The sequence below is a fragment of the Strongylocentrotus purpuratus genome, unplaced genomic scaffold, assembly GCF_000002235.5.
Source record: "Strongylocentrotus purpuratus isolate Spur 01 unplaced genomic scaffold, Spur_5.0 spur5_scaffold_3, whole genome shotgun sequence".
Classification (NCBI taxonomy): Eukaryota; Metazoa; Echinodermata; class Echinoidea; order Camarodonta; family Strongylocentrotidae; genus Strongylocentrotus; species Strongylocentrotus purpuratus.
In genome coordinates, this window is record NW_022145609.1 from 5,518,176 (window position 1) to 5,531,110 (window position 12,935).

At 38.2% G+C, this 12,935-nt stretch overlaps 1 protein-coding gene across 9 annotated transcripts in view; it reads left to right on the plus strand.

Moving 5' to 3' along the window:
- LOC590093 (microtubule-associated serine/threonine-protein kinase 1) overlaps positions 1-12,449 on the plus strand; it is a 74,773-nt gene extending 62,324 nt beyond the window's left edge. For 8 of the 9 annotated variants that reach the window (XM_030996501.1, XM_030996506.1, XM_030996502.1 and 5 more), the window contains 9 exons: positions 1,233-1,313; positions 1,722-1,792; positions 2,353-2,580; positions 3,431-3,655; positions 4,479-4,740; positions 5,694-5,786; positions 8,098-8,420; positions 9,197-9,411; positions 9,898-12,449. In XM_030996501.1, coding sequence (XP_030852361.1) covers positions 1,233-1,313; positions 1,722-1,792; positions 2,353-2,580; positions 3,431-3,655; positions 4,479-4,740; positions 5,694-5,786; positions 8,098-8,420; positions 9,197-9,411; positions 9,898-10,908 — 2,509 coding nt within the window. In that variant the 3' untranslated portion in view covers positions 10,909-12,449. The remainder of the gene's footprint in view (positions 1-1,232; positions 1,314-1,721; positions 1,793-2,352; positions 2,581-3,430; positions 3,656-4,478; positions 4,741-5,693; positions 5,787-8,097; positions 8,421-9,196; positions 9,412-9,897) is intronic. The other variant, XM_030996507.1, reaches the window with a different exon arrangement.
- Positions 12,450-12,935: the final 486 nt, after the last annotated feature.

Genomic DNA, 12,935 nt, shown 5'->3' on the forward strand with positions numbered 1-12,935 from the left:
GCTGAATAATGAGCAAAGAGATATAAGATTTTCTTTTTTTTAATCTAGCTAGTCGTCCTACCTCACATGTGAAACATGTAGCCTAATATGAGTTGTGCTTTTCAGTTGATGAGATTTCCAAACAGCATTTGTAGTTTGTTTCTATTTTACTCGTCCAAATAATGCATCTTATGCATGAAGTGATGAACGATTCAGAATTCATTCAACCCAGATTCTTTCAAAAGGCTATTCCATTACCAAAACTGAAAAGAAACCTCTAAAACAACATAACAAAAACAAAAATTGAAGACCAAACCATTGTGTCATTGTGATAGATATCGTGCTTGATAACATTCATAATCAAATGCAAGTTGCAATGATTTCTCAGCAATCAAAAAATATCCATGTCATGTGTGCTACAAACTTTAAAGTAGATGCCCAGATCATTAAAAAAAGAAAACGAATGGAATCAAATCAACTGCTAGAAAGTTAACAGAAACTATGGAATCATTTCAAACTTTTCTCATACCCTGGGTTTCGAAATGTGGACTGTGATTATGGCCATCATAAAAGTCATACTTTGCAGTTCGTTCGTCAAGTCTTGTTTTCAATAACAGGATGTAGTTACTAATAAGGTTGGGTTCAATCCATCCATAAAACCCCACAACTTTATAATCATCCTCTGCATTGTGACGATGGAATAAGAAATTCTAGTGAACTTTTTTGTCCCTAATGAGGGGTAACATATGTTGGAAGGTCAGATTTAAAAAGCACGGCAGATTTTAAGGATGACCAGATACAAGTAGAAGAGATCATTAGTAGTATTACATATAGTAATTAATGGTACTCTTTTCTTATGACATGGTTTGATACATGTCTATATCTGCTTTGTTTTTCATGTGATGGTTTCAAAATGTCACTCTGTGGCTTTCTGTCAGAAACGAATATGAATGCTTTCTCTTCCCCTCCCTATCTCTCTCTCTCTCTCTTTCTCTCTCTCTCTCTCTCTCTCTTCCCCTCCCTCTCTCTCTCTCTCTCTCTCTCTCTCTCTATCTCTCTTTCTCTCTTTCTCTCTCTCTTTCTCTCTCTCTACTGTTATGCCTTGTTCTCCCCCATAACCCATTCTCTGTCTCCTATTAGTATCCTTCCCCCTCTTCCTTAAGTAATCCCCATTCTGTGACGCTATAAGAAATTCCTGCTTTTCATTTTCTCCAGATCTTATATTTTCATTGTGTAATGATTTTATCTTTCAGATTATATTTTGCTGAAGCAGTACTAGCCATAGAGTATCTACACAGTTATGGAATCGTACACAGGGACATCAAACCAGATAAGTAAGTCAGCCCTCTTCTATTTTTTTGTAAAGTAGAGCTTTTGACATAATTCATATCAATCCTGACTCACTGTTCCGATCCCCTCAGGTCACACACAAATTTAATTTCCTTTCATTTTGTTATTGATAGGATATAATGTATTATTTCAATTTATATTTTATGACAGCGTATAGATAACAAAAAATTGGATCTACCAGCAGGTTTTATCCCTAGGGCTGTCAGGACTCTATCCAATTAAATGTCTTGTTGCACAGTAGTTATCTTGTTGTTCTGATCATAATGAGGTATTACCCTGGACACTAGTGAGCGTCATCATGTCTGCATTGCAAACTACATGTGTAATATTAATTGTAAGTAGGAATTGTTCATGTTGTTTCATTTAATGTTTGTTTATGTTTTTTCTCACAGCATGTTAATTACATCGACAGGACACATCAAGCTGACTGACTTTGGTCTGTCCAAGATTGGTATCATGAGCTGTGAGTATCCCATTTAATTAGACTATAATCCACTGACTCCTGAGTTCATTGGCTCTCCTGGGCTTAATACAGTACCCACCCAGTTCCAATAGGCAATGGGTTAAAGTTTTTAGGCTCATCCAGGTAGGATATCATAGCAAGGGTTTGGATCAGAGTGGATGCAGAAAATTTGTGCAAAATTGCAGATCCCTCAATCTGTCTGAAAGGTGGATGGGTGGACATATACATTCTCCAATCCTATTCCGTAATATCAAATAATTTTTTCAGGGTTGGGGTTGGGGGCAGTAGCTGAAAGTTTTTTGTTATCATTTCTTTCATCTGCATATTCAGCTTGCAACCTCCAAAGCTAGAAAGACAGTATATGTTTCCTTGATATCGATGTATATTCATTCTCTCAGCAAACTTACCTTTCAATCAAAATAGAACTAGTAAAAACAGGAAATAGATCTTTTCATAAGCATTAGGTAACAAGTTTTCTTTCATCACTATGGCACAGGCTGACTCATTGTATGTATTAACTCATCCTCATTATCTGTTCCTTTCCGTGTTTGCATTGACAGTAACAACAAACCTGTATGAAGGCAACATCGACCGGGACACCAAACAGTTCCAGGACCAGCAGGTATGCGGCACACCCCAGTACATCGCTCCGGAGGTGATCCTCAGGCAGGGGTACGGCAAACCGGTAGACTGGTGGTCTATGGGCGTGGTCCTCTATGAGATCCTGGTAGGATGCCCCCCTTTCTTTGGTGAGACTCCGGAAGAACTCTTCGCACAGACGATCAATGGTGAGTAGAGTTATACAACAACTATGGTATAGTTTGATACCCCTAACTATTAAAGAATCATTTCATGGAGTTGCAGGTTGTGATAACTGAAGGATTACTACTGTGACACTAATGAATTATGCATTTTGGTTTCTTTATACTGTAAAACAAGAAATTTTAGTGATTTCAGAAATGATGCCTGTTTTACACCTGCTGCAAATTAGCCTTTTTTTCGTAATGTAACCAAATTTATACGTAAGGGCCTCGCTCTGAATTATTTCATTCACCTGTTAAGAGTAATTCTTTTTCAATAGTCAGAATGTGAATTGCATAAATTATGTGTTGTAAGGTAGGGAATGCCATAATGTTTGTCCTACCTACCAACTACTAATGTATGCAATTTGAATTCTGACTATTTAGATACATTTATTTGTAACAGTTGAATTAAATAATTTGTATCGAGGAACTTCACAAAGACATATGCATAAATTTGGTTACATTACGAAAATGGCCTACTCAATTAACTGAGATTAGTGTCACATTGGGGGATATGTTATAGGATGAAATTATTGAATAACTTATTGATGTCATCTAGGGGTTGGTCCTTCCCAAAGTCTTCCAGGCTTTACGTGATTACCAATAGTGTTCCTTAATTAATTGACAGATTGAGTTGTTATTTAAGCACCTTTGGCTTCAAGTCTTATCCGGGGGACTTTGTAATTAAGGATAAATGGTCTTCTCATTCGCACTTGTACATCAAGTTACTTTCAAAGCAGGAATCCTCTGGTCGTAAGACACCCACTCTACTACACAACCACTCTACGACATCTCAATACTAGATACCCTGTATTGAACCATGTTTTACCCACAGTTATGATTGAATGGCCCGACGGTGATGATGCCCTATCGGACGAGGCCATGGAACTGATCAACGGTTTCCTACAGCAGGACCCTCTCTTCAGACTGGGTACAGGGGGCAGTGAAGACGTCAAGGGACATAGATTCTTTCAAGGGGTTGACTGGAATGGTCTGCTGAGGCAGAAGGCTGACTTCATTCCACAGCTGGAAGGAGAAGACGATACAAGCTATTTTGATGGTGAGTTATCCAGAGGGGCATTTCACAAAACTTGTCATCAGTGACAAATGACAGTTTATGTTATAAGCTACTGAAATCCTTGCTTGTGATTGGTCATCAACAGATTTGTCACTGATTTTTGTCATTTATCTTTGAAAAAAGGCTTTGTGAAACAGGTCCCTGGGGGGCATTTCACAAAACTTGTCATCAGTGACGAATGACAGTTTATGTTATAAGCTACTGTAATCCTTCCTTGTGATTGGTTATCAATAGATTTGTCACTGATTTTTGTCATTTGTCATTGAAAAAAGGCTTTGTGAAACAGGTCCCTGCTGTCTTTGTTTATAATATGCATTCTTGGAGAAAAAAAACCTCTAGACTGTTGCTAGATGTGGGAAGTCAGACGGTCCCTGTTAGTTTCTTTTTAAAAGCTACAGTTTTCCCCATGGGATTGTATATGTATGTAATTTTGTAGGAAAATCAACCAAAAGACAAACCCTTGTCTTTTGCAACAATGATCATGAGAAATAGAATAGTACTTTTTTCAATAGTTTGTAGGCTCCAAGTGTGACATAGCAATTAAATCTTGCTGTCCATGTGGACATGTTAAGACCGTCTTTTGTGTGTGTGTAGGAAAAACATATATACTGTTGCATCATGCACAGTAGTTATTGCTGCAAACAGATACAAGGAGTTATGTAATTCATTGTCTTAATGCTCAATCACATTAGACAAAACATTCTATCAAGTATCTACTTTAAATGTGTTGCCCCTAAAATAATATGACTTGTGTGACATTTCATCTCATGAATTGCTATTATTTCTTAATATCTTGTTATTTCAGCGCGCTCAGAGAGATACAACCATGAGCTGGACTCAGACGACGATGAGGACATTCCTGAAATTGGCAACTTCTCCACCTTCTCCCCGCGGTTCAGTCGATCGTGCAGCAGCGTATCACAGTCATCCGATGACACAGAGAGAAGAGAGAGGTCTCATAGTGCTTCGCTACCCCTAGGGGATCTATCCCATCATTCCTTGCCTGCCAGGAACTCTCCGCAGCTCCTGACGGTGGATGTTGACAGGGCTAGTAGCCTCCCAGACAGGTAAGTGTCAATCATTATCCGATCCAAGCTACTTCAGAAATGCAGCTCTTTTATAGCATATACTATAGCAATAGTTATCTGAACCAATAGTTTACCTCACCATTTTATTCTCTCCATTTCTGTAAAGTCACATGGATTGGAAAAGAAGAACTTTGGGTTATAGTTATTAGTTAATCTTTTTCTTTTCCCGGCATACATGCGACTCTCTTCCAAAGGTAGTCTTGTTTTGTATTCACTGATTTTTCTTTGTCTTTGTTGAATAAATAATAATAATAATAATAATAACCAGTCCTTGGGTTAGGTATGATAAAGAGAAAAGATCACACATGACCAGCAACCCAAAATGGTACTATACAGATGTAGAAGTACATGACCATGATAATGCAGAGGCAATAGTTTCCAATTTTCACTTTTTATATCTTCTGCTTAGATACTTTAATTATAATCTCATAATCTTAAGGTCTATTTTATTTGTGCACAAGATGCACCCTGCCATCACCCTTGCAATGCAGTGTCCAAACTTCTATAGCACTAGAGATGTTTGCAAAACCAAACCTTAAACTTAATCAGATTTGATATTTCTACCTTGTGGAATAAATTTGACATACATATTATTTTGCTCTTTAAGCTCCTTCAAATCTTTGTTATTAGTTTGTTAATCTTTTGAAGTTTGGAAAATGTATTCTTTTCCTAAATGATACAAAATTCGTTGGAAGGTTTGATAAATTGAAGCTCTTTCAAAGAGAATGCTGGGTTACTTTTCGTCTCAGTTTTGACTTTGATGAGTAGTGCATAGTTTAAATATTTCACATGCCTGTCTCATGATAGGATGCCAAAGGCCAAAACCTCCACAAGAATTCCAGCTGTAGTAGAATTTATCAAAAGATATTCTTGGGAATAGTAGGTAATATTCTACCATACTTGTTCTTTCTCCACCGACCATGGAATCGTAGGGATATCGCTCGGCTATCGAGACGTTTCTCAGCCAGCTTTGCCACCGATGATCACGGCTCTTTATCCATTTATCGAAATATTTTGAGAGACAGGTAACGGTTGCCTGTGACAGTTAAATGTCCAGTCAGTACAAAGTCTGTCTTCTGCAATCTCGCACACTGCTTCTGCAATATATATTTACTCAATATCTTTTTTTGTCAGCACTTTCTGCAAAAACACAATGTGCAAAATGTTGTGGACACAAGGCCTTGTGACATAAGCATTTACAATCAATTGTTAGCCCAAAGAAATAATCATATTTTAAGTTGATTGTCATTATTTCTTGGGTCTTTTTCATATTTGACATTTGATTGTCATGTTTATGTCACAGGCCCACATTTTTGCTGTGTTGTGATTGTGTAACAAGTGATCAAATGTTTATTTTATATATATATCTTGTTGCTTTTATTGTCTTCACTCTCCATCATCCAGAGAATTTGGGATCTGTCAGCTTAATATAAATATTCATTATTTGCTGCAAGTTTGATCGGTGTGCTAATTTTCTTACCATACTGATGCTTTCATCCAAAACTTAAGGATTACATGTCTGATCTGCTCATGAATTATTTTAAGTGTCCGGAAATATGAAAATGTGTTCAAAATAAGAGATTTGACAAGTGGGATTTTCCCAAATCCATCATAAGCATTTCTAATATTCAAATTGTAATTACTTGGAGTACAGCCAATTTTTTTTGCTCTTATATAAACTCCTCAAATAAAATTTTGAAAACTCAAGATTGATCAATTATTTCTGTATTGTCATGATATAATTATCACTTTATTTATAGTATCATTAGGAAGTATGTTTATTTAGTTTGGCAAAGATGGATTAGACCTCCCTACATGGTCATTTCATCAAATCAGCTCTCAATTAACATAAATTAAGGGGGATCATGGGGAACCAATGGTCACCGCTTCTTAGGCATTGTTTACTATATAGAGGGCGCAAGTAGCTATAAGTAGTGCAGTGGGGCTTTAAGATAATACCATAATTGTTAGGACTTGGAATGAGCAGTACATTGGAAAAAAAGGCAGGATCAAAAGTGAAAAGTTCCAAAATGCACTGGTATTGTGATGCCAAGGACTACACAGTAGCCCTTCACTCTTCAAAGAAAGAGGAATGCACAGCTGAACAAGAGCAGTGCATTGTGCAACTTCTTCACTTTTGACCTTTCACCTTATTTTGATGTAATGCACGTTCCATGACTAAAACAATCATACCAACGGGGCATACTTTTAAAGAGGAAAACTATAGACCCACTTTTTAATGATACTAAACATAGCAATGCCATGACGAGAGAGATATAATCAACCAAACTTGAGTTTCCAACGTTTTTTGCGGAGTTTGATACTTGTTTTTAACTGCAACTGAGTATCTACATGTGTATGAAGCACTGTGAGATTAACTACACCATGAATAGGATTACCATTGCCATTCCTAGATGTACAAGAACTAAAGACCACACTACTGTGACTCTGTGACTCTGTCTGCACTACTGCATACTTCTGTTGAATGTAGACTGCAGTTTGATATCACTACTGTTCCTTCAAGTCATTGAAAATTAAATTTCTCCATGTTTTTTTAGTTTAAAAAAAATCTTTTTTATGACACTGAATTAAGAGAATTTAATTGAAAGTTGATTAATTTTGTGTGTTTGTTAAATTATGGGACAGAAAATGAGGCAGAATGTTGTGTTTGGGGGACAGGGTATTGTATTTTTTTTTTGTAACTTTTTGTGGCAATGAAAAATAATCAATGTTGATTTGCTATTCATTTCTTGTACATAAGTTTTACATAATTCTATCTTTTATAAAACGCTCCATTTGATCCTTACAAAATCTCTTAAATTTATTTGGGTGCATTCATTTTTCTTATTATTACTATTTCTTTGGCCATTCATGAAGTATTCCAAAACATTAGGCATGTGAGCCCTCTTTCCATGGCAAGAAGTATGACATTTAACCTACATATCAGGGTATCGTATCCTTGATATCATTATCTTTATTGCAGGGGGAAAAAAAACATTGTGCCAAATATTTCACCTTCTTGATTGATCTGCTTTTTCTGGCAAAATCTCCTTGGATAAATATTCACTCTCATAGCAAATTGCAAGTTATTTGATATTCTGGCAGTCTGTGCCTGTGTTTGTTTTGTTTAGTATTGATGATCACAAGCAGTCCTAATTACAGAAGCTTGAGTGTTTTTAAATGGTGACTTCCTAGAAATTTTAAATAAATAAATTTCCAACATTTGATCAAATGCTGTATATTTATTGTATGACCATTATTTGACTATAGATGAAAGTCATACTTTAAAGTTAGAAGTATGAAATCAATATCTTCCCTCTTTGCCTTCTTGCTCAGGACTGCCAATGCCAAGGCCGCTGAGCATTCTGACGCCTCCTCCACCTCCCCCTGCACCCCGCCCCACGACTCCTCCCCTCGGTCCCGCCGTCGGACCGGCATCGCCCACAAGCCACCCCTCCGGGAGGTCCTCCCTCGCTTCTCCATCTCGTTTGACGAGGACAGCCCATTGGCATCGTCGCTGGAGTCTCAGGGTTCTCTGGGGTCGTCAGGGTTCCTAGGTGCAGGAGATGGGAAGCACATCAGCTCCTCCTCTGAGAGACAGAGTAGAACGGTTGTCAAGTCAGCATCGTCTAGTATGCTGTCTCTTATCATACCATCAGGTTAGTACTCATGTCATATTCTTTATACCCCCATTTACTTGGTTACTTGGTTGTTGTTCCTCCAAAAGATTCCTAGTGGAATTTAAACTGGAGGTCGACTTATTTACCCATAAGTAAAGTTTCAATGACGAGGGATCTTGCCCATAATTTGTCAGTCCCTTGGTAGGGTTTTAATCCTTGCCATGGTAACTACATCATGTCTTTCTCAGCCAGAGAATGATTTTTATTTTGAATGATCTTTATTTTTGTGCATGAACAATAAAATTGAATTGAATTGAATTGAATCTTTGATTACAGTAGATTGGTGTGGGCTTCACCCCTCTCTCTCCCTGTAAGACCACAGAGATACCACTGTCATTTGGGGATTATGTCCCTATTTTTGTGATCAGGTTAATATTGAGCCTTGTCTTACCCAACAGTACACTTGCACTCACTTTACTGTGTAACCGGACTTCCTGATTTCAAGACCATTGCCCTAACCATTGAGACTTTGACTTACTTGACTTATGCCGTCCACGCAGGCAAGGGGCCTCGAGATGGCTTCTGTATGGTGATGGTATGCCAGGTATTTCTGTCTACAGCCAGTCTTGATGCATCTGTCAGCCGTGTATGGATCTTGCTTTGCAGTTCTCTGAGATGCAGTCAAGCCATCTTTCGGGTGGACGGCCTGTGGGTTGATTTCCTGTGACGTTTCCTTCAACAGCAACCCATGAGACACTGTATTAATCAAGCCAAAGACTTATTTATCGGTAACCCTTGACCCCTGTTTGTTTCAGATGAGCTTCATGTGCCATCGCCCATCAACTCCCCAGGAGGAGAATCAAGCAGCTCCAGAGACGATTCTCCGTCTAGGGATCCATCCATGAGTAGCATGAAGTCACCCATCGTCATCAAGAAACCACCGCGAAGGAAGACCATGGGATTCCACATGCAGGCTATCAAGGTCTACCTAGGAGAGTCCAACATATACACACTGCATCATCTAGTTAGGGTAAGTATCTAGCATATCATATGCTCAGAGCCAAAAGGGCATTAACTCTGTGTTAGAGCATATTAGTTAATGACCTTCTGGCTCCAAACAGATGCTATACACCCTTCATCATCTTGTTAGGGTAAATGATCCCATTATCCTTGCCTAGTTTTAATAGAAATGGTCATGAGTAAAAAGAAATTCATGAAAAATCATAGTTTCAGTGATCAGTACATTATTGTCCCCTTAAAGTTCTGAGGAGTTTTCTGTTTCTGAGAGAGGCACTTTTGTTAATATTTTAATAAACATGGTTATGGCCCTTTTCTCATTTAAATGTAGGCAGGTCTTTTGTTTTCAGTAACTCTGATGACATCAACATGATGAATACAATGATGTATTAACCTGTTGACTTCTGAATTCTATTATTCCTGTAAGCTTAACATGGGGACCACCTGGTTCATGTAGGCGATAGGTTAACATAAATTCTGACTTCTATCATATCTACAGCATGTTGAGGAAGGAAGTCCTGCGTACGAAGCTGGCTTGCGACCCGGAGACCTCGTCACTCACATCAACAACGCTCCAGTAGAAGGCTTGATCCATCGTGAGATAGTAGAACTTATCATGAGTGACACACAGGTTGTGATCCATGCCGTACCCATGGTCAAGACAACCATTCAGACATGTGGACGAAGGAATACAACGTCCAGTAAGATGGCCAGGAGAAAGAAGCCCAAGCGTAAAAGGGACTCCGTAGAGCGAAGGCGGCGCAGTGCAGTATTCAGAAGGTCGAGTTTGAAACGGGCATCGACAGATGGAAGCAGGGCTAGCTTAGCAGCATTAGGCAGGCAGGGAGGGACGGATACATCTCCTCGGTCGCCGACATCGCGGTCACCACGTTCCCCTCCCATGTTTCACATACCTAGTGAACATTCAAGCAGCACACCGTTGACATCGTCACCCAACAGTTCTCCATCATCGAGCTGCCCTAACTCACCCGCTGGACACTACACATCATCCAGACCCAGCACACTGCAAGGTCTGGCTCATAAACTACCCTTCTCATTCAGACCTGGAGGGAACCGTAGGAAGTCAGTCGGTCACATCCCACTGTCCCCTCTAGCCAGGACCCCCAACCAGTCACCAGCCCCTAAATCCCCTGTTCGTAGCCCCAGCCCTCTGGCTGTGGTGACCAGTCTTGGGCATTCTCCTGGAAGCTCCAACACCACCCAGTCCTACCCCGCCCACATGCTGAGCAGCCCCACCCTGGCTGCCCCTATGAAGGTCAAGACCAAGAAGTACATGCGCTCTAGGAACCTTGAGACTCCGCCGTCACCGCTCCTCAGAAGGGCTCTCTCACCAGACCATGAAAAGACCATGGACATGTTTGATGTTCAGCTCAGACCTCGAGCGGACTCAGCTTGTGATGCTCTCTCAAGGGAAGAGAGAAGTCTCAAGAGATTAGGCATCTTCGGCAAAGAGAGGGTCGCTGAGAGAAAATCTACAGGGTCCACTTGAGATCAATCTTGATCATGTGTGTAGAAATGCAAAGTATTCAGTCTGCTATATATGTATATTTGACAGTTTTTGGATATGATGGTCTTTGGTTTCACAGTGTCTGAACGGAAGACTCTCAAGCACATGCCATGCTGTGTTATGTGAGACAGCTTTAAGATACAACCATGGATGGTTTCGTCTTGGTAATCAAGACCAGATTTATTTTGCTGAAACAAATTGATAAACATAAGAGCATTGCAATTTACCAAAAGTTGATTAGAAAGTACTTTGAGTCATCATTAATTCTTTATTCTTTGCTATTGTGCCTGTATGTTTTGCCAAAGATGCTGAAATAAGAAATAGATAATGATGCTGACATAGCTGGAGTGATAGCATTCATCAACAACCTCACTAGCTCTTTTTTGGTCCACTTTAGTCCATACTGTAGACTGCCATTTCAGCATATGGTACGCACACACTGTATGTGTGCCAAAAGTTGACTGTGGTAATTTGAATAGTCGACCAAAGCAAGGAAGGGTTACAGTCTGTGGAATTAACATGACAGTAAACAGATAGTCGGTCTAAATAGAGATACAAGATGCACCATGTACATGAATGCATAGACAAGTTGGATACATACATGTTAGGATTATAATATGAGGATAAAATGGTTGCAAAATGAAGTAGTGATTTTGACATAGAAATTTGAACGAATCATTTACAATAAGAACAAATGCCACATACGCATCAAAGACAAAAGACACACAAAGGAGGGAGCATTGGCATTTTAAATTCCTGCTACCTGTATTATTTCTTTATGAAGGACTTTAAATTTTAAAGTAACAGCATTATAGTATACTTGGAGTGTAATTTTGGGTTGAAAAGTTGTAAGTTGAACAATTTTCATCATTAGATTTCATTTTGGCAAGATGTGAGGATTTTAGAAGTCTTGTGATGAAAAATGTGAGATGTCAAACCGCAATGCACTACACTTTTTGTCAGCATTAATTTAATTCTAATTCAACATTTAATTATTTTTTTTTTTTTCATTAATGTTCTCTATTGCCTTTGATGAAGAAAAAATCAGTTTAAAACAACATTTGTGCTATTGACAGTATTATTGATTTAACAAATTTTATTTTTCATTTGAATGATATACAAAGAAAAAGTCTGGCCTTGCATGTTGATGAATTATCAAAACAGAGTGGTGCATTTAAAGCTAACATTTCCTGATTAGTTACAATTAGAATTATTAATACCTGCAAAGTCTTGCACAATTTACAAGTAGTAAAGTGAAGACGATACTGTCATTTGCAAGAAAAATACCTTGATGTTGCATATTAGTAACATGATTTTATGATCATGAGTAACAAGGTACATGTAAATGGAATTATCGGACAAAGCAGGTGTGCAGGTATTATGATTTCTAGTTTGTTGAATAAATTTGAGAGTTAATTTATCTTATTTCATGTCCAATGAAATGATTTTGCAATGCTCATAATTTCCTTCCACTAAGGACTGGAATAACTAATTTCATTCAAATGCTAAACTGCCTTGTGAAGTTAAAAATTGTTTGTTTTTTCTGTAGTGCAAATGGTTTAAGTTGCACGGAAAGCTACTGCGAAGTGAAATTGATGTGGTAAAAAGAAGAGAAAAAATTTGTTCATTGCTTTTCATTAATTTGAAAATGAAATTTAAATATAGAAATTTATTGAGATATGAATAAGTTTGGATTCATTCACTGAAATGGAATACATTATACATAAATCTCTTGATATTGTTAGTGTCCAATTAATTGTCAATCCAATTTACTGACTTGGGTAAACACGCACTATTAATTTCCTGTTTGTAAGCCATCTGTTTTGTCTTTCAAAGTGTGTTTAATATACAGACAATGTTAGCACAGTATTTTGACTTGCTTTGTTGCTGTAGAAATAATTCTGTACAAAACTACAAATACATTCCTGAGGTATATAGACAGAGCAGATTGACTTTTGTGAGAGGGAGATAACTTCTTGAATTTGTTACTTCAATGTAAGCCTTCAATT